The 22,248-nt window shown below is 48.3% G+C and overlaps 1 protein-coding gene across 1 annotated transcript in view; it reads right to left on the reverse strand.

Annotated features, from left to right (window-relative positions):
* LOC143956883 (C-type lectin domain family 10 member A-like) overlaps positions 1-22,248 on the reverse strand; it is an 86,440-nt gene that overhangs the window by 17,524 nt on the left and 46,668 nt on the right. Inside the window, exons 9-10 of the mRNA XM_077467044.1 lie at positions 16,479-16,523; positions 1,944-2,018 (exon numbers count right to left, since the gene is read on the reverse strand). Of these exons, the coding sequence (XP_077323170.1) occupies positions 1,944-2,018; positions 16,479-16,523 (120 nt within the window). The remainder of the gene's footprint in view (positions 1-1,943; positions 2,019-16,478; positions 16,524-22,248) is intronic.

Consider the following 22,248-nt stretch of genomic DNA (forward strand, 5'->3'; position numbering starts at 1 on the left):
CTAGGGGTTCTGAACCGTGTCTTCAGTCACTATGTTTCTAGGGATTTACACCTTGAAAAGGAAAGTCTTCTGGAGATTTCCTTTAAGATAAAATTGGAAAAAAAGCTGCTTAAATGTGAGTAAACTAGGGGTAACTAGGAGTTGAGCTTTGTGACTTGAGTGTAGGCTGGTCCCTAGTCATACCTCGTAGTTGTTACTCCACAATAGGCTGCAGGATTAAAGGGCTGTCAAGGAGCATCCTCTCTATACCCTAACCACCCCAAAGACTGTATAGACCTGTACTATGTGCTCCAACATGTACTCATGGTAGGTCCAACACCTCACAGCACCATCTAACCACTGCACTGGTCTTTAAAATTTTTATTTGGCCAGGAGTAGTCATAATGCAAGGCTTTGAATTTCTCTTGTGGTTTCATATTAAGCCAGGAGAACACCTGAGGCCCATGAGACACGGGAACAAGTCAACTTTTGTGTGTTCCTTTTAAGGGTCTGTTCTTTTCCACCAGGAGGTTGACCTCTTTCCCTAACCACCACCACTCACTTTCCACCACACTTGTTACTTGTATTCAGGATCCTGTTCTCTCTGTCGCCCTATAGCCAATAGTGTACCAGCCCACTTTACATGCCATCCATTATTTAGGCATCCTCTTCAAATAACACACTAAGGCCGCGTACACACGGGCGGACTGTCTGTCCAACTTAGTCCGCTGAAACACATTTCAGCGGACAGTCCGCTCGTGTGTGGGCTTCAGCGGACTTTTTCAGCGGACAGTCTGGCGGACTAAGTATTTCGGAATTTCCGTAATATTGTCCGTCCAACTTTGGTTTCAGCGGACAGTCCGCTCGTGAGTAGGCAAGTTGGACGGACTAAGTATGGCGCATGCTCAGAAAGGATTTACACGGCCGAAGGTTGCATTGCAGTGTATTGGACGTCGTATTTCTAGTCCCGTCGTACGTGCTGTACACGTCTTCGCGCAAGCTTTCAACGGACTGTCTGTTCATCGTGTGTGGTCAAGTCCGTTCATTCAAAAGTAGGACGGACTGTCTGTCGGATTGTCTGACGGACTTAGTTGGCCAGACAGTCCGCCCGTGTGTACGCGGCTTAAGCCCTTGTACACACGGTCGGAGATTCCGACGGAATTTGTCTGATCGAACCGTTTTGTCGGATATTCCGACTGTGTGTGGTCTACATCGGACTGTTTCCATCAGAGTATCCGACGGACCAAGTTTTCCAACTTGTTGGTAAAATTTTCAGACAAAATGCTCCGATCGGACATACTCCGATCATGTGTAGAGAATTCCGATCGGACAAAGTGCCACGCATGCTCAGATCAAATTCCTACACCAAAGCTATTGGCTACTAGCCTGAATGTAGTCCCGTCGTAACGAAATAACATCATCACGTCGGATTTTCCAACAACTTTGTCCGACCGTGTGTATGCAACAGTTTCGGACAAAATCCGACAGACAAAATCCAACGGATTTGGTTGTCAGAATCTCCGACATTGTGTACAAGGGCTTACAGCCAGAAGCCAAATCCATCATCTCTTTTAATTATATAAGTCATATATATATCATTTTAAATAATGACATTGAAGAAATTTTATATCACAAACAAGGTCCAAGGTTAGTTCAGTTAATGACCTACAAAATCCCACCATGATCCCACCAAAGGGTAATGCCACGGGGGGGGGGGGGGGGGCAAGGACACAATGCCACAGCCTTCCTCCCTAATGTTGCTTGCTTGGCCTCTACTCCCAACAACAACTCTTAAACTCCACCTGTTCTATTTATGGGAAATCAATCATAAAGGGAAGAGATTAGATGTCACTTTTTTGGAATGGACAAGGAGGGGCCCAGATTAAATTGAAATAAGGTGACCCCTTTTTACATGGGGTACAGGGAAGTTTGGTGGTCCAATGAATGTATCAGGAACAACTCACCGTGTGCTTTCCAGATTCCATCTTCCAGTTTTCCCACAGCTCCTGAAACCCTCTGAATGTCATTAGAACGAGGCCCTGTTATAGAAGACCAGAAGATCTCAGTGGGCAACACAGCTGCTCTACAATACATAGTACAGGAAGGGTGACAAGTCCCCCATCAAAGCTACAAAGGGTTCATCAATCATTATGTTACATTGTTCTGTCACCCTTTACAGCATGCATAGGGATCATATCTATATCATCAATACAGTACATAGGAAATAAAAGGACAATGAGTATTAAAGTGTATTTTCTGATAGTATACAGGAGGTATGAGGGTCCTGGTCATTACATCTAATAGGGAACAGGAGGTATGAGGGTCCTGGTCATTACATCTAATAGGAAACAGGAGGTATGAGGGTCCTGGTTATTTCATCTAATAGAGAACAGAAGGTATGAGGGTCCTGCCTATTACAGCTTACATCCAATAGAAACCAAGAGGTATGAGGTTCCTAATCATTAGAACTTACATGTAATAAAGAAATGTAGATATGAGGGTCCTAATCATTACCGTATATACTCGAGTATAGGTCGATCCGAATATAAGCCGAGGCCCCCAATTTACCACAAAAAAATGGGAAAATGTATTGACTCGTGTATAAGCCGAGGGTGAGACATGCCTGTCCATCCCTGTGTGTCCGTCCATCCCTGTGTGTCCGTCCATCCCTGTGTGTCCAGCCGCCCTGTGTGTCCAGCCGCCCTGTGTGTCCAGCCTACCTGTGTCCTGAGCCTGTGTCCTTCTGCACATACGGCGGCCATGCCAGGATCGCCGCACCTCTTCTCGTCTGTGACAGACGGCGGCCATTCCACTGTTCAAAAGCCGCGCCTCCGTCTGTGATAGGCGAAACACTCAATTTCCCAGCAGTCTGTGTTCCGCCTATCACGGACATCCTCTCATCCTCGTCCGTAGTATGAGGATGAGCGGATGTCCGTGATAGGCGGGCCACTGACTGCTGGGAAATTGAGTGTTCCGCCTATCACAGACAGGGAGGCGCGGCTTTTGAATAGTGGAATGGCCGCCGTCTGTCTGCACGACACGCTGATCAGGTAGACAGACGGCGGTGACTCGAGTATAAGCCGAGGGGGGCACTTTCAGCCTAAAAAAAGGGGCTGAAAATCTCGGCTTATACTCGAGTATATACGGTACACCTTACATCTAATATGGAATAGGAGAAATGAGGATCCTAATCATTATCATTGGGGTTGCCAGCAGCGGGCACCCAGGGACCATGCCCAACATCTCTTTCGGGTTACCCCAGATTCAAGAGATGACTGTTCATTTCAGACCTCAGATACAGTACAGAGGAAGGCTCTTCCTCAGTTCTGATATGAGAGGTCACATGACACAACCAAGGAGAGGACTTCTACTAACTGAACACTCCGGTTGCATGTGAGGTCTGGTGAGTGGACCTTAGAGAGGTAGGGGGTACATCACTGTATTGGGGGGATATAAGGTGTCGGAGAGCTACAGTGCCTTGCAAAAGTATTCACCCCCCCTTTGGCTTTTTTCCTATTTTGTTACATTACAGCCTTTAGTTCAATGTTTTTTTTAATCTGAATTATATGTGATGGATCAGAACACAATAGTCTAAGTTGGTGAAGTAAAATTCGAAAAATATATACATAAAACAAATTTTCATAAATTAAAAACTGATAATTGGCATGTGCGTATGTATTTACCCCCTATTTTATGAAGCCCATAAAAAGCTCTGGTGCAACCAATTACCTTCAGAAGTCACATAATTAGTGAAATTATGTCCATCTGTGTGCAATCTAAGTGTCACATGTCATTACATACTGTATACATACCTTTTTGAAAGGCCCCAGAGGCTGCAACACCTAAGCAAGGGGCACCACTAACCAAACACTGCCATGAAGACCAAGGAACTCTCCAAACAAGTAAGGGACAATGATTTTGAGAAGTGCAAGTCAGGGTTATAAAAAATTATCCAAATCTTTGATGATCCCTAGAAGCACCATCAAATCTATTATAACCAAATGGAAAGAACATGGCGCAACAGAAAACTTGGCAAGAGACAGCCACACACCAAAACTCATGGAGCGGGCAAGGAGGGCATTAATCAGAGAGGCAGCAGAGAGACCCAAGGTAACCCTGGAGGAGCTGCAGAGTTCCACAGCAGAGACTGGAGTATCTGTACATAGGATGACAATAAGACGTACGTCCATAGAGTTGGGATTTATGGCAGAGAGGCCAGAAGAAAGCCACAGCTACTTTCAGCAAAAAGCAAAATGGCACGATTTGAGTTTGCGAAAAGGCACGTGGGAGACTCCCAAAATGTATATATATATATATATATATATATATATATATATATATATATATATATATATATATATATATTCCTGTATATAGAATATATATAGTCCCACATTTTGTCATGTTACAACCAAAACGTAAATGTATTTTATTGGGATTTTATATTATAGATAGACCAACACAAAGTGGTGCATAATTGTGAACTGGAAGGAAAATGATAAATGGTTTTCAAATGTATTTACAAATAAATATGTGAAAAGTGTGGGGGAGGTGCATTTGTATGACGCCCCCCTTGAGTCAATAGAACCCCCTTTCACTGCAATTACAGCTGCAAGTCTTTTTGGGGATGTCTCTACCAACTTTGCACATCTAGAAAGGGACATTTTTGCCCATTCTTCTTTACAAAATAGCTCAAGCTCTGTTAGATTGGATGGAGAGCGTCTGTGATCAGCAATTTTCAATTCTTGCCACAGATTCTCAATTGGATTTAGGTCTGGACTGGTCCATTCTAACCCATGAATATGCTTTGATCTAAACCATTGTACTGTAGAATTGGCTGTATGTTTAGGGTTGTTGTCCTGCTGGAAGGGGAACCTCCACCCCAGTCTCAAGTATTTTGCAGACTCTAATGTCGTGTACACACGATCGGATTATCTGGCGGACTTGGTCCGACGGACAATCCGCCTGTGTGTGGGCTCCGGCAGACTTTTTGTTCCCAAAAGTCCGGCAGACTTTGAAAGAAGTTTTGACTCAAAAGTGTGCTAGTCCGCCGGACTTTTGAAATCAACGGACTTGCCCACACACGGAGAAAAGTCTATTCATTTTGAACGTGGCTACAGGAAGACGGAACTAGCGAAGGATGGCATTGTCGGCGCCTCCATCGGCGAGATTGACACCTCGCGAGCCCCGTCACCTGGTATGGATTTAAAGAGGAAGCCCTACGCCGAAAAAACGGCATGGGGGTCCCCGCAAAGTCCATAGCAGACCCTTATCCGAGCATGCAGCCCGGCCAGTCAGGAAAGAGGGTGGTTGCCCTCAACATGGGGGGGGTGCTTTGGGGAAGGGGGGCCCTGCGGCACCCCCACCCCAAAGCACCTTGTCCCCATGTTGTTGAGGACATGGGCCTCTTCCCGACAACCCTGGCCGTTGGTTGTCGGGGTCTGAGGGTGGGGGGCTTTTCAGAATCCAGGAGCCCCCTTTAATAAGGGGGTCCCCTGATTCTGGCCCCCCACCCTATGTGAATGAGTATGGGGCTCACCTGGGGAAAAAAGTGTACATACAAAAAGCACAACACAGGTTTTGAAAATACTTTATTAGACAGCTCCGGGGTCTTCTCCTCTTCCGTCTTTGGGGGTCTTCTCGCCGGACTCCTCGGCTATTTTCTGCTAGCTCTTTTACTACAGGAGGAGCCCAGCTTTCTCCTTCATCGCCGCCGCCGTCTGGGGGTCTTCTTCTGACTTCGGGTCTTGTCCCGCTCTTCGGGGGTCTTGTCCCGCTCTTCAGTTCTTCTTACCGGGCCTCTGCTTTCTTCTTCCATCTCTTTAACTAGCGTTAGCCCGGTCTTCAGTCGCTGATGCCGCCGCTGCCTTCTGCTTCTTCTGCTTCTGCTTCTTCTTCAGATGTTGACACGACGCTCTATCTGGCCATAATGCTGGGGACGCATTGTGCAGCAACTTATGTAGGGACAAGGGATGGGGTCACAGGGTGATGTCACATGGTGACCTTATGATTTCACAGTCCCAGCATCCTCCAGGGCTGTGACATCACCCAGTGACCCCCCCCCCTTGTCCTTATATAAGTCGCCGCACAACGTGTCCCCAGCATTAAGGCCAGAGAGAGCGCCGTGTCAACATCTGAAGAAGGAAGAAGAAGCAGAAGAAGCAGATGGCGGCGGCAGTGACAGTGTGAGAAGACCGGGCCAACGCTAGTTAAAGAGCTGGAAGAAGAAAGAGGAAGCCCGGCAAAAAGAACCAAAGAGCGAGACAAGACCCCTGAAGAGCGAGACAAGACCCCCGAAGTCGGAAGAAGACCCCCAGATGGCGGCGGCGAGGAAGGAGAAAGCCAGACTCCTCTGCTAGTAAAAGAGCTAGCAGAAGATAGCGGAGGAGTCCGGCGAGAAGACCCCCGAAGACGGAAGAAGAGAAGACCCCGGAGCTGTCTAATAAAGTATTTTAAAAACCTGTGTTGTGTTTTTTTTATGTACACTTTTTTCCCCAGGTGAATGGGTAGGGGTGCAACGTACCCCATATTCATTCACATAGGGTGGGGGGCCGGATTCTGGGGGCTCCTTATTAAAGGGGCTCCCAGATTCTGATAAGCCCCCTGCTCGCAGACCTCGACAACCAATGGCCAGGGTTGTCGGGAAGAGGCCCTTGTCCTCATCAACATAGGGATAAGGTGCTTTGGGGTGGGCAGCCACAGGGCCCCCATGTTGAGGGAAAGTGGCCTGGTTACGGCTCAGGAAGGGGGTGCTCGCTCGTCCCCACCCCCTTTCCTGACTGGCCGGGCTGCACACATGGATAAGGGCCTGCTTTGGACTTTGGGTGGGACCTTTCTGTCTTTCTCGTCTCGTCTCTTCTGTCTTTCTCGTCTCATCTCTTCTGTCTTTCTCATCTTGTCTCTTCTGTTATTGGACTTTTTTTTTTTTTTATAAATGTGGGCCAACAAGCCCTTAAACAACATATCTGGTATGGGCTCACTGGTTATCAGGAACCATGAAACAGACAGAGACAGAAGTACAATCAAATCACACTTGTTTATTAATAAAAAGGTAAATAGGAAAAAAGCGTAGTCAAGCAAGCCAGAGTCTAGTAGCCAGATCGGATAGTCAGCCAGTCCAAAGTTCATAAACCAGATCGGGTAATCAGCCAGTCCAGACGTCAGGGATCCACGGAGAGCAACTGCAAGCAGGATGGAAGCCAGGAGGGATGTTATCAAGCCAGTCTTGAAACAACAGCAGGAGATGGTTCCTAGTGATGTGACCAAACGTGAAGGCAAAGGAGAAATGAGCTAGAAGACTTTATAAAGGCAGGCTAGACGAGCATCATCGGAAACAGCTGGTAACTGTGGAGAGAGAAGAGAGCTGGCAATTAGCCGACAGCTGTGCGGCCAGCCCAGAGGAGGAAGGGCTAAGCCAGCCCTGACAGTACCCCCCCCCCCCCCCCTCAATGACCCCTCTCCCTCGGAGGGCCACCGGGCTTGAGTGGAAACCGTCTATGGAACTCGCGGAGGAGGACGAAACCCAGGAGCGTTCCTCCGGACCATACCCCTTCCAATGCACCAGGTACTGTATGCGCCCATGGAACCTACGGGAGTCAACAATGGATTGTACCTCATACTCCTCATGGTTCTCAACCTGAACGAGGCGAGGTGGTAAATCGGTTACAGACCAACGGATTCAATAAGGAGACATGAAACACATTAAAGATGCGCATACTAGGAGGAAGTTCCAACGCGTAAGCTACTGGGTTTATCCTGCGAAGGATACGGAAAGGCCCAATAAACCGAGGTGCAAACTTCAGTGAGGGAACACGAAGACGGAGGTTGTGAGATGACAGCCAGACCCTGTCCCCAACCTGGTAGGAAGACGCTGGCAGACGTCTGCGGTCAGCATGGAGTCTGTACCTATCATTAGCATGACGCAAAGCCTCCTGGACTTGTACCCAAGTGGAACGAAGGCCACGGAGATGCTCCTCTGACACAGGAATACTCTGCGGAACAAATGAGTCAGGCAACATGGAAGGTTGGAAACCATAATTCGCCATAAATGGAGACAATCGAGAGGCAGAATTCAAGACACTGTTGTGAGCAAATTCTGCCCAAGGTAATAGGTCAGACCAGTTGTTATGATGGTCAGAAATATAGCAACGTAGGAATTGCTCCAAGGACTGATTGGCTCGTTCTGCGGCCCCATTAGACTGCGGATGATACGCAGAAGAGAATGCAAGCTGGATTCCCAACTGTGCACAAAAGGCTTGCCAGAACCGGGAGACAAACTGACTGCCCCTATCCGAGACCATCACCTTGGGTAGCCCATGTAAGCGAAAGATCTCCCGAGCAAAAATGGAAGCCAGTTCCTTAGAGGTGGGCAACTTGTTAAGTGGAATACAATGACACATCTTTGAGAACCGGTCAACCACCATAAGGATAACAGTGTTGCCTTGGGAGTTGGGCAATTCCACAATAAAATCCATAGACAGGTGAGTCCAGGGCCTTTCTCCATTGGGTATGGGTGGTAGGAGGCCCACTGGAAGGTGTCATGGAGTCTTACTCTGAGCACACACCGGACAGGCAGCTACGAAGGCAGTAACATCAGCCCATAGACTAGGCCACCAGAATTGTTGGGAGATGGCCCAAATGAGTTGATTCTTCCCAGGATGCTCAACTGCCTTGGGAGAATGGTAAGCCTGGAGCACTGCAGTACGGAGACTCTCTGGGACAAAGCAGTGGTCACAAGGTTTATCAGGAGGAGCATGAACCTGAGCAGCAAGAATTTTGTCACCCAAAGGAGAAGTAAGACTGGTGCGAACCGTAGCTAAGATACGATTAGGAGGAATCATAGGAACCGGAACCAACTCCGACTTGGAAGCGGAGGAAAATTGTCGTGACAAGGCATCAGCCCTTACATTCTTAGTACTGGGTAAGAATGAGACAACGTAATTAAAGCTCGACAAGAAAAGAGCCCATCGCGCCCTTCTGGGAGAGAGTCGCTTAGCCTCAGACAAGAATGTAAGATTCTTATGGTCAGTAAGAATAAGAACGGGCACAGTGGTACCTTCAAGGAGATGTCTCCATTCTTTCAGGGCTAAAATGATCGCCAACAGCTCTCTGTCACCAATCTCATAATTGCACTCAGCAGGTGACAATTTCTTGGAAAAGTAGCCACATGGATGCATAGCGCTCTCAGAGTTAGGACGTTGAGACAGAAGGGCGCCAACTCCAGTCTCAGAAGCATCAAATTCTAGGATAAAGGGCAACGTAGGATCAGGATGTGCCAACACAGGAGCAGAAACAAAGGCAGCATTGAGAGTCTCAAAGGCCTTAATGGACTCCGGAGACCAACTCTGTGGGTTACCGTCCTTTCTGGTCATATCAGTCAGAGACGAGAAGTTACGAATAACCTTCCGATAGTAATTGGCAAAGCCCAGGAAACGCTGCAGAGGACGTAAACCCACGGGGCGAGTCTTGTAGGACTGCCGAAAGTTTCTCTCCATTGAAAAACCAGCAGTGGAAATGACATAGCCCAGGAATGTAACCTGTTCACGATGGAACTCGCACTTCTCCAGTTTACAATAGAGATTGTTCTCTCTTAGTTTCTGAAGTACATGACAGACATCTGTGTGGTGGCTCTCCAGGGAAAATATGAGGATATCATCGAGATAAACCACCACACACAACTGCAACATATCTCGGAGGACATCGTTAATAAATTCCTGGAAAACTATCAGGGCGTTACAAAGGCCAAAAGGCATTACCAGGTATTCATAATGACCTGTTCTGGTATTAAACACAGTCTTTCACTCGTTACCCTCCTTAATGCGCACGAGATTGTATGCCCCTCTCAGGTCAAGCTTTGTGAAAACTGTTGCTCCCTTGAGGCGGTCAAATTACTCAATAATCAATGGAATCAGGTAGGAATTCTTAATCATGACACGATTGAGACCCCTATAATCTATACAAGGTCTCAGTTCACCGCTCTTCTTTTTCACAAAGAAGAAACCAGCACGAGCAGGAGACGAGGATTTGCGGATGAAACCTCGAGAAAGTGCGTCAGCAACATACTCCTCCATGGCCTTATCCTCCAAGACCGACAAAGGGTAAACCCCGGCCACGAGGAGGTATGGCACCAGGTTGAAGGTCAATTGCGAAATCATAAGGGTGGTGTGTAGGCAAACTACCGGCTTGACCTTTATCAAAGACATCATCAAAATCACAGTACTCCTCCGGCAGGGAGGGGAGTGAAGAGGTGCACAGGACCTTGGATACCTTCAGGAAGCATGTCTCACTGCATTGTGGTGACCAGGAGAGAATCTCAGCATGGAGCCAATCAAAAGAGGGGTTGTGCCTCTGTAACCAAGGATAACCAATAACCAGCGGAAATCTGGGTGAGGAAATAACTTGGAATTGGATTATCTCATGGTGAAGAGCCCCTACGGCCATGGACAACGGAACCGTCTCATGAGTCACATGGGCAGGCTGTAAAGGTCTCCCATCATGAGCCTCAATGGCAAGTGGAGTGTCACGCAGCTGCAGCGGAATCGAATGCTGCGAAACAAATGCAGCATCAATGAACAGGCCTGCAGCCCCAGAGTCGATTAGAGCCTGTATCTCGATGGACAACTCAGCCCAAGAAAGGGTGACCAAAACCAGGGGCTTATCCTTCTGGATAACTGGGGATGAAACAACGCCACCTAAGGTCTGTCCATGACAGGACCTCAAGGTTCGGGCGTTCCCTGAACAGGTAGGACAAGACTTCAAAAAGTGACCTGCCTGGCCACAATAAAGGCACAATCTCTCCCTCCTCCTAAAGCAGGGATCTCAAACTGGCGGCCCTCCAGCTGTTGCAAAACTACAAGTCCCATGAGGCATTGCAAGGCTGACAGTTACAAGCATGACTCCCACCGGCAAAAGCATGATGGGACTTGTAGTTTTGCAACAGCTGGAGGGCCGCAAATGTGAGACCCCTGTCCTAAAGGCTCTATCATCCGCAGAGAGGCGCGTTAAGCCCAGGTGCATGGGTTCATCTTCACTGACCAACTCGGTGCCAGGAGGCATGGGAGGTGAGGGAGGCATGGGTGGGACTACAAAGCTCGGAGGCAAACGTACAGGAGGCTACCGCAAGCGCTCCTTAAGAGAAAGTCTTTCTCTAAGTCTGGAGTCAATGAGGATGGCAAACGAGATCAAGCTCTCCAGATCAGTGGGTATATCTCGGGCTGCTATCTCATCCTTGATGGAATCCGAGAGACCATGAGAAAAAGCAGCAATGAAGGCCTCATTGTTCCAAGCAACCTCTGCTGCCAGAGTACGGAATTCAATGGCGTAGTCGGCAACAGTTCTCGTACTCTGTTTGATGGACATGAGGCACTTGGCAGAAGAAGCTGAGCGTGCGGAAACGTCAAAAACCCTTTTAAAGGAGGCCACAAACTGAGGGTAATTCAAGACAACATGTTTTGCGTCTCCCATAGAGGGTTAGCCCAAGCCAAGGCTCTCTCAGAAAGCAAAGATATCACGAAACCTACTTTGCTTCTGTCCGTGGGAAACGCCTGGGGCAGCATTTCGAAGTATATCTCAACCTGATTGAGAAACCCTCTGCATTGAACTGGATCGCCCCCAAATCGCTGGGGAAGCGGAGCAGAACCAGACATACCTCTTATAGAGGTAATACTCGAGGCGGGTGCCTGCACAGAGACTGGCGCAGCAGCAGGGACGGCCTATCACTCAGGTTGTACCGGAGCAGCCATCGTGGGGGATTCCAGGTGAGCCGTGCGATTCAGGAGCATTTGTAATGCCAAGGCAAACTGATCCATGCGGTGATCTTGCTCATCTAATCTGGAAAAAAATATTACCAACAAGTGGATTGACTGTATCTTCTGAATTAATGGCCTTTGCGTACTGTCAGGAACCATGAAACAGGCAAAGACAGAAGTACAATCAAATCACACTTGTTTATTAATAAAAATAAAAAAGTAAATAGGAAAAAAGCGTAGTCAAGCATAGCCAGAGTCCTATAGCCAGATCGGGTAGTCAGCCAGTCGATCGGGTAGTCAGCCAGTCCAAAGTTCATAGACCTCTCTCTCAAGAGGAGGAATGCAGCACCTATAGGGCCTTTTTCATGCCCTGAGATAGTTTGGAAGGCTTAAAGAGTAAGTTCACCATTTCACACAAAAAAGCTGAACTAACTCCAAGTGTCCTGGCCACCCCTCTAGACCTCGCTGTTCATAGTCGTAAGCATGAGACCCCATGCTTACGGTGTAGAGGTCCATGGTCTTTACACAATACATGATCCTGGAGGAGGAGGGGGGGGGGGGACAGAGGAAGGGGAGGTAGAGAGGTCAGAGAAAGGTAGGGGGGAGAGAGGGCAGAAAGAGGGAGAGTGAATTGAGGTAATCAGAGAGAGGGAGGGGAGGGAGAGAGGACAGAGAATGGGAGGGAGGAAGAGGACAGAGGGGGAGAGTAGAGAAGGAGGGGGGAGAAAAGAGAGGGGGAGGGGAGCGAAGGAGGAGAAAGGATGGGGGAGAGAGGATAGAGAGAGGGGAGGTGAGAGTGAACAGATGGAGGGGGGAGAGGATAAAGAAAGTGGGGAGAAGAAAGAGTAGACAGAGTGAAGGGGGATAGAGAGAGGGTGGGGGGGGAGCGCTCTGCTCCCTGACAGAGATGTGGGAGAGGATAGAGAGAGGGAAGGGAAAGGAGAGGAGAGAGGATAGAGAGGGGGAGGTGAGAGTGAACAGAGGGAGGAGGAGAGGATATAGAGATTGGGCAGAAGGGGGGGGGGGGGAAGAGGGTGTGAGGAGATCAGAGTGGACAGAGGGAGGTGGGAGAGGGGAGAGAGAGAGGGAGGGGAGAGAGGATAGAGAGAGGGAGGGGAGAGAGGAGAGAGGGAGGGGGAGAGGATAGAGAGAGGGAGGGGGGAGAGGATAGAGAGAGGGAGGGGGGAGAGGATAGAGAGAGGGAGGGGGGAGAGGATAGATAGAGGAGAGGGAGGGGGAGAGGATAGAGAGAAGGAGGGGGGAGAGGACAGAGAGGGGGAGAGGACAGAGAGGGGGAGGGGTTGAGAATAGAAAGAGGGGAGGGGGGAGGATAGAGAGAGGGAGGGGGGAGAGGACAGAGAGGGGGAGAGGACAGAGAGGGGGAGGGGTTGAGAATAGAGAGAGGGGAGAGGGTTGAGAATAGAGAGAGGGGAGGGGGAGAGGATAGAGAGAGGGAGGGGGAAAGGATAGAGAGAGGGGATGGGGAGAGGATAGAGAGAGGGGAGGGGTAGAGGACAGAGAGAGGGTAGGGGGAGAGGACAGAGAGAGGGTAGGGGAGAGGACAGAGAGAGGGGAGGGGGAGAGGACAGAGAGAGGGGAGGGGGAGAGGACAGAGAGGTGAGAGGGGGAGAGGACAGAGAGAGGGGAGGGGGAGAGGACAGAGAGAGGGGAGGGGGAGAGGATAGAGAGAGGGGAGGGGGAGAGGATAGAGAGAGGGGAGGGGGAGAGGATAAAGAGAGGGGGAGAGGATAGAGAGAGGGGGAGAGGATAGAGAGTGGATAGGGGGGGATAGCCGGGACAGTAGGAGGGGGAAGAGGAGAGAGTGAACAGAAGGATGTAGGTAGAGAGGACAGAGGGAGAGAGAGGATGGGGCAAGTGAGGAGAGAAGAGCAAGGGGTTGAAGAAAATAATGGGGGAATGGAAGGGGGAGATAGGAGGGGTAGAGGGCAGAGGGAGGGGGTTAGAGGGGGGTGTAGAAGGAGGAGGGGGGCAGACATGTGGTAATTGGGAAATGTGGAAACAGTGTATATATCAGGGTGTTCAGGGCTCCTCCTCACTCCTCACACTGCAAAGCCATCCAGACACGGTATACTGAGAGTGGGACCGATGAACTATGCTTCCCCCTCCAGCCTCACACTAAGTTAGTTGCTCGTCCTCCACAGACATGCTGGACATTGTAGTCCCAGTCCCACAGACTCCCCTCCACAATGGGGCACACGGACACGTCTATCCCGCCCAGCCTCCGCCTCTATCACACACAGCTGAGCCCTCCACTCACCGGTCTGAGCATGTACTTCTTCCAGGGCTGCTCCCGATTCCTACTACACCCGCCCACAGGTCCTGTACTCCTGTACAAGCACTGGATGTGATATGTCAGGCCGTGATTACTAAGTCTGACAGGAGACTTTCTCAGATAATGGGGTAGCCCACTGCAGCGATCTCACACCATTTTCAGTGCTGTGTGCTGTCAGTAACGTTGTTGTTGCAGCTCCCGCGTTTGGCTGGGACATCGGACCCAGGGACAACGCGTGTCCACCGGCTGCCCACGCTACTCCAGTGCTTTCCCTCCTCCGGTAGGCAAATTAGGCAGCCCGCGAGGCCTCTTTGAGCGCGAGGCCTCAGGCGACCACCTAATTTGCCTAATTAAAGAGCCGCCTCTGAGAAGCCAGGAGGGATGTTAGCAAGCCAGTCTTGAAACAACAGCAGGAGATGGTTCCTAGTGATGTGACCAAACGTGAAGGCAAAGGAGAAATGCGCTAGAAGACTTTATATAGGCAGGCTAGACGAGCATCATCGGAAACAGCTGGTAACTGTGAAGAGAGAAGAGAGCTGGCAATTAGCCGACAGCTGTGCGGCCATCCCAGAGGAGGAAAGGCTAAGCCAGCCCTGACACTGGTAGGCTCTACACTAAGCTAAACAACCCCGAATGTTACTATATATAATATCCCATAGTTTATAGACGCTATAACTTCCACACAACCGACCAATATACACTTGTTTGGATTCTTTTTTTTTACTAAAAGACATGTAGCAGAATGCATTTTGCCCATAATGTATTAACCCCTTCCCGCCGAGCGTACGCAGATCTGCGTACTCGGCTTCCGGGGGGTATACCGGGATGATGCCCGCACCTGCAGGCATCATCCCGGTACCGTTTTTTACAGCGGGCGATTGGCTTTCCAGCCATAACAACCGATGCGGCTAAAAGCCGCTCGGCTGTTATGCCGGAGGAGCGGGAGGGGACGTCCCCCCCTCCCGCCGCCTCTCGCCGCTGTTACCGGTGCTCCCGCTCGATCGGGAGCACCGATTCCCTGTCCGACACCTCCGGCTGCTGCGGAGGAACTGGAACGAAGCCGTAATCGGCTTCGTTCCAGTCTCCTCATCGTAAACACGGAAGCGACGTCATGACGTCACTTCCCGTTTACTCGGCTGCCAATGGCGCCGGTTTAAAAAAAATATCCGGTATTCAGAATCGCCGTTTTCGGCGATCTGAATACATTGAAGTGTAAAGGAGGGGTGGGGGGTCTTTTAGACCCCCGATCCCTCCATAAAGAGTACCTGTCACCACCTATTACTGTCACAAGGGATGTTTACATTCCTTGTGACAGCAATAAAAGTGATCCATTTTTTTTTTTTTTTTTTAAACAATTTAGTCGTTTTAAAATAAATAAAATAAATAAAAAAATAAAAAAAAAATTTTCAAAGCGCCCGCCGTCCCCGCGAGCTCGCGAAGCAAAGAAAACGCATACGGAAGTCGCGCCCGCGTATGTAAACGGTGTTCAAATCACACATGTGAGGTATCGCCGCGATCGTCAGAGCGAGAGCAATAATTCTAGCACTAGACCTCCTCTGTAACGCTAACCTGGTAACCGTAAAAAAATTTTAAAGCGTCGCCTATTGAGATTTTTAGGTACCGTACTTTGTCGTCAATCTACAAGTGCGCGCAATTATAAAGTGTGACATGTTTGGTATCTATTTACTCGGCGTAACATTATCTTTCACATTACGCAAAAAAATTGGGCTAATTTTACTGTTTTTTTTTTTTTTTATTCATGAAAGTGTCCCTTTTCCCAAAAAGTTGCGTTTAAAACACCACTGCGCAAATACCGTGTGACATAAAATATTGCAACAATCGCCGTTTTATTCTCTAGAGCCTCTGCTAAAAATATATATATAATGTTTGGGGGTTCCAAGTAATTTTCTAGCAAAAAATATGGATTTTAACTTGTAAACACCAAATTCCAAAAATAGGCTTAGTCATGAAAGGGTTAAGATATTTGATTTTTTTTTTTTTTACATTTTTTTTAATCGGATGTGTTTTAAAGCAGAAAGTAAAAAATAATATTTTTTTTTTTTCAAAATTGTTGATTTTTTTATTTATATATAAAAAAAATGCAATGCTGATCAAATACCACCAAAATAAAGGGTGGAAAAAAATGACATAAATTTTATTTGGGTACAGCGTTGCATGACTGCCCAATTGTCAGTTAAAATAACGCAGTGCCGCATCACAAAAAAATGTCCTGGTCATGAAGGGGGGGGGGGTAAAACTTTCCGGAGCTGAAGTAGGTAGTTATGGGGTCACTGCAGTGGAGATAGAATTAGAGGAAGGAGTGCGGAGTCTTTGTATGGAACAGAGTTTGGCGATGGCTGAAACTCTAAACACAAGTAGAATTTCCTTGAGTTGAGGCCTGCTTTAAAAGGTCAGTCTATCATTTATAGGATACAATAGAAGTGATGTGTTTGACTTACTTGTCTCCTCCTTAAGCTTTTCCAGGTTCCAATAGAGGCTGATAGCTAAAAAAAAAAAAAAAAAAAAAATGTAAAAAATAAAATTTTTACAAATATATGTTTACACCCTCCTGTGTCCAAAGAGACGCATTTCTTTGAGTGTACATTTAGGGATTGGTGTTCTCCAAGCCATGCTTTCACATATTTTTTGTTGTTGTTTTGTAGAATTATCTCTGGTATTCTCTGTTACATTATATGGCAGACTATGTTGAGTAGGATCCCGGGTGGAGGGTCAGAGGTGTATCCTGCTAGTTGGTTGGCCAGTTCCTGTTGAGTTTGTCTTTAGTTGGCTGAACCAATCTTTATCGAATATATGCTAAGCACTGTCCCGAAGGTGTTGCTTTGTCTGAGCCTATGAAGTCTGTACATGGGGTTACTCAGTTGGAGCCCAGGCTCTAGGACAGTGATGGCGAACCTCGGCACCCTAGACGTTTTGGAACTACATTTCCCAGAGTGCATGAGCATTATGAGCAATGTAGTTCCAAAACATCTGGGGGTGCCAAGGTTCGCCATCACTGCCCTAGGAGCAGGGCCGGATTAGGAGCATTATGTACTTGGTACTGAGGATTTTGATGGACCTTTTACTGGGGGACCTTCTGCTGTTCAAGAGGCTATGCTGGCATGCAGCCAAACTCAAAAGGGTGCAGCCGCACAGGCGTGACACTATGGAAGCCTGGCTTTTGATTTTCGCAAGGGCCGTGTATCGGCATGCACTCTGAGCTGAAAGAGTGCGGCTGCGCAGGCCTAACACTAGGGATGAGCCGAACACCCCCCGGTTCGTTTCGCACCAGAACTTGCGAACGACCCCCGCGTTCGTTACGAACGTTAGAACCCCATTGAAGTCTATGGGACTCGAACGTTCGAAATGGAAAGTGCTAATTTTAACGGCTAATATCCAACATACTATCCTAAAAAGGGTTTGGGGGCCTGACTCCTGCCTCAGGGGACATGGGTCAATGCAAAAAAAGGTTTTAAAAATGGCCGTTTTGGCGGGAGCACTGATTTTAATGACGATTAAAGTGAAAAAAAAAAGTGAAATATTCCTTTAAATATGGTGCCTGGGGGGTGTCTGTAGTATGCCTGGGAAGTGCCACGTGTTTCCCGTGTTTAGAACAGTCCCTGCACAAAATGACATTAAACGGAAATAACACCATTTAAAACTGCTTGTGGTTTTAATGTTATATCTGGTTCCTGCAATATGGTTGAAAATCATTCAGAAAAATGGCATGGGTAGCCCTCCCTGCCCATTACCAGCCTATTTGGGTCTTGTACGCATATTAAGGGGAACCCCGTACCCATATTAAAAAAAGGAAATGCGTGTGGCCCCCAGGCCCTATATACTCAGAACAGCAGTATACAGGCGGTGCAAACAAGACAGGGACTGTGTAGGTTTGTTGTGTTAAGTTGAATCTGTTTGTAATTTTCAACTGGTACATTTTTAAAGTGTAGCTCCAGTCAAAAAAAACAATTTTTAAGCTTTTTGGAAAACATAGGGAAGGGTTATCACCCCTGTATAATTTGTTTTGTCGTCCATCTTTTTTCATCTCACTTGCTGCTGTCTGATGTTTGTAAGTTGGATGTTTGAAAGTAGGGGCCTGCCCTATATGCTCTGCAGAAATGGCGGAACAAGGTGTTGGTTTTGCCACAACATTGTAAGCCCTGAAAGTGACTCTTGGTGGGCGCTGGAGCGCCCTGCTGTGAACGATTATATCAAGAATTGTAATTACATGCCATTGTTGAACAGTGGTAGAAAAATTGAACTTTGGTGGTTGTGGTGCTGGTGCCACAACACTATAAGTCCGCACAGTTACCCTGGGTGGGCACAGGAAGGGGCCCTCCTGTGAAATATTATATCAAGAATTGTAATTACATGTCCCTGTTAAACAGGGGCAGAAAAATTGGGCCTTAGGCACTGGTGCTGGTGCCACCACACTGCAACCTCTTCCATATACTCTAGTTTTATTGCAGGAATTAGCCCTGCTGCAAAGCATTGCATCAAAAATTGTAATTAAACGCCCCTGTTAAACAGGGGCAGAAAAATTGGGCTGATGGCATCACCCAGAACCAAAAATGTTCTTCCAACATATCAGCGGAGGAGGAAGAGGATAGACAATCAACATAACAGGACATTCACTCAGCATCAGCATAGGCAGTCTTGAAGGGATGTGGTATTTCAAAAAAAATTATTCGGTTACATCAGCTTCAGGTGCTTGGTAGCTGTGGGTGATCCAAGACTTCCTGCCTCTGTTCTGCCTCAAGTGCCCTGTCCATTATTCCACGCAGCGTATGCTCCAAGAGGTGGACAAGAGGTACAGTGTCACTGATGCATGCACTGTCACTGCTCACCATCCTTGTGGCCTCCTCAAACGGTGACAGGACAGTGCATGCATCCCTGATCATGCCCCACTGGCGTGGTGAGAAAAAACCAAGCTCCCCTGACCCTGTCCTGGTGCCGTAGTTGCACAGGTACTCATTGATGGCCCTCTGCTGCGTGTGCAGCCGCTGCAGCATGGCCAATGTTGAGTTCCATCTGGTGGGCATGTCACATATAAGGCGGTTCTTGGGCAGGTTCAACTCCTTTTGGAGCTCAGCCAGCCGAGCACAGGCATTAAATGATCGGCGGAAATGCACACAGACTTTCCTGGCCTGCTTCAGGACATCATGTAAGCCGGGGTACCTGCCCAGAAACCGCTGCACCACCAGGTTAAGGACGTGAGCTACACAGGGCACATGGGTCAGTTGTCCCTGTCGGAGGGCGGAGAGGAGGTTGGTGCCATTGTCGCAAACCACCATTCCTGGCTTAAGCTGGCGTGGCGTCAACCACCTCTCGGCCTGCCCCTGCTAGCTGACAAAACATCCGCCCCAGTGTGGCTCCTGTCCCCCAAACAAACCAGCGCAAGCACGGCATGGCATTGTTTTGCCTGCGTACTTGCGTAGCCCCTGGAACGCCTACGGAGCACCGCTGGTTCTGAGGACAGAGCACTGGAAGAGGCCATGGAGGAAGAAGAAGAGGAGGGAGTGGAGGAGAGAGGTGTGTCACAACCAATAGTAGCATTTTGGAGGCGTGGTGGCGGAACAACCTCCAACACTACTGCACCTTGTCCTGCATCCTTCCCAGCAGCCAGAAGAGTGACCCAATGGGCCGTGAAAGACAGGTAACATCCCTGTCCATGCCTGCTGGACCATGAGTCAGCGGTAATATGCACCTTACCGCTGACCGCCCTGTCCAGCGAGGCAAGGACATTGCCTTCCACATGCCGGTAGAGAGCCGGAATCGCCTTCCGTGAGAAAAAGTGGCGTTTGGGGACCTGCCACTGAGGAACCGCACATTGTACAAACTCACGGAAGGGGGCCGAGTCTACCAACTGAAAAGGCAGCAGTTGAAGTGCTAGCAATTTAGCCAAGCTAGCATTCAACCGCTGGGCATGTGGATGGCTGGGAGTAAACTTCTTCCGCCGGTCCAGCAGCTGGGGCAGGGACATTTGCCTGCTATAATCGGATGTGGATGTACCACTAGCAGAGTTCCCGGAAACACTTGGCTGTGACACACCTAATTCTACACCTTCATTCCTCTCAGAGCAGGTTTCAGAGAGGACTGAAGGTCTAGTGGGGTTGGAGATGCCAGCTGATGAGGAGCAAGGAGAGGTCCGCTTTGTTCTTTGGTGTGGGTCTTTGAGGTACGCTTGCCAACGAGCTGCATGGCAGGTCAACATATGTCTGGTCAAGCATGTGGTGCCCAAGCGGCTGATGTTTTGGCCACGTGAGATACGCTTGAGACATATGTTGCAAATAGCAGCGGTGCGATCTGATGCACTCGTCTCAAAAAAGGCCCACACCAAAGAACTTTTAGAATAACGCGCAGAGGAAGCGCTCTGCGCAGGCGGAGCTCTGCGGTGGGATTCAGTTGGTGTGCTGCCCCTAAGCTGACCCCCGGAGGGCATCCTGCCTCGTTGGACATGTGCCTCCTCCTCCTCCTCCTCCTCCTCCTCCTCCTCCCTCCTTCCAGGCACCCACGTGGAGTCAGTGCCCTCATCATCCCCTCCCTCTTCATCGCTGTAGCAAACCTGGCAGTATGCTGCAGCTTGTGGAACATGACTGCCAGATTGCTGTCCTTCTTGAGCATCCCCTCTCTCTGCACTCACGCTACTGCCTTCCTCTAGCTGAGTGTCATCATCAGAGCCCACCAAACACTGGGCATCCTCCTGGAGCATGTACCCAACACTGTGCTCAAAGAGTTCAGGAGACTCCTCAGGAGGACGTGGTGGGTCTAGGGAAGGAGTCACTGATGATGACATTGAGAGGAGGGAAGACGATGTGTTGGCAGCTGCTTTGCTACTGTAAGGATTAAGGTATATGATGAAACAAAATGGTTGACCTTATGTCTTACTAAATACATATATTTTTCTATCCTTCTCTGTAAAATAAGGATTCGTCATCTATTGTCACGTACTCATCAAGAAGAGGCCGCATCAGCCCTAAAAAGCAGTCTACGCCCAGAAGATTGTCTTATCAGCTGATAACACCCGGAGAATTGTCTTTACTTTGAAAATGTTGTTTTTTTTACATTTGCTGATGTTTGCCCTTTTCTGTCTATAAAAGATGTAATAAAGAAGCCTCAGAGCGACAGTCAGTCAGAGACAGTCAGAGTTAACGACGGACTTCTGAGCAGAAATACTGAATATCTCCGTGTCTCTTTGCTTGGATAAGAACTCTAACTAACAATTGGGAAACGGTAACATAACCTGACAAATAGGTGACTTGTTGAGGTCACACCTAACATTTCTGGCGCCGCGAACACGGACTCGCTGAAGAAACTACAAGAGGCGAACGAACATAAGGACGGAACAAAAAGGCCGGGCACATCAAGAACCACAGACAAATCCTGCGCAGGTAAGAAAAGCTTTATTTTCTTATAAACTCTGTGCTTCTTAGATTTGTGCCCACCTGATCTGTCTGAATTGTTCTTCAGGTAAACACCAACCTCTGTAGTAAGTGGGTCTTGAACTTAATATTTTGGCTTATGTTACCGTTGTTTCTTGTCTGTCTACTTGTCATCTGTCTGTTGTGAATGAGATAAGCCCTGTTTGTATGGTGTGAATTGAAACATATATCATCCCAATGGGTAACGGAATGCGCCCTTAACTCGTAAGAGTACTTTGGGGGTCCGACACTTAAGTTTGATATACGCTTTTTGATTCATGAGCCTAAAAACGGGTTGAAAGTATAAGTCCTGACTGCCTCGATAAAGCAGAAATAAGAAACGAATGCTGAGAGATTCCATGGTAATGGGAAGGAAATAAGGTCTCCACAAAGCCCGGAGACCTAGTCATATGTGTTTGGCCACCAAAAGGGAATGCTTGTATATGTTGTAGCCGTCAGTCTGGTCATAATATTTGTCAGTTGGCTAGCATATAAGGTAATTCGATTTCAGAAATCTCATCCAGGAGAGGTTTTTAGTATTTTGGCACCCTAGGAGGAGAAGGCAACGAGACACTTAGTAAGTGATCCAAACGCCATCTAGGCAGGACTGTCAAAATGGGCCAGACACATGGTAAACCCCAGGAGGAATCTCAGAAATGTTATGCTGTTAAAGACATAATTACAATGTTGTATGGGAAGGATAAGGCACAGGGCACAAATAGGATTCTCAAGAAATTGGGGATGGATGGAGAAAATGGGCTAAGTGTAGAAGGTTGGGAAGAAATAAAGAAAGACAGACAGGGAGAGATAT

This window comes from Lithobates pipiens, unplaced genomic scaffold (genome assembly GCF_037356315.1).
Source record: "Lithobates pipiens isolate NorthernLeopardFrog02 unplaced genomic scaffold, aLitPip1_a1.2 Scaffold_44, whole genome shotgun sequence".
NCBI classification, from domain to species: Eukaryota; Metazoa; Chordata; class Amphibia; order Anura; family Ranidae; genus Lithobates; species Lithobates pipiens.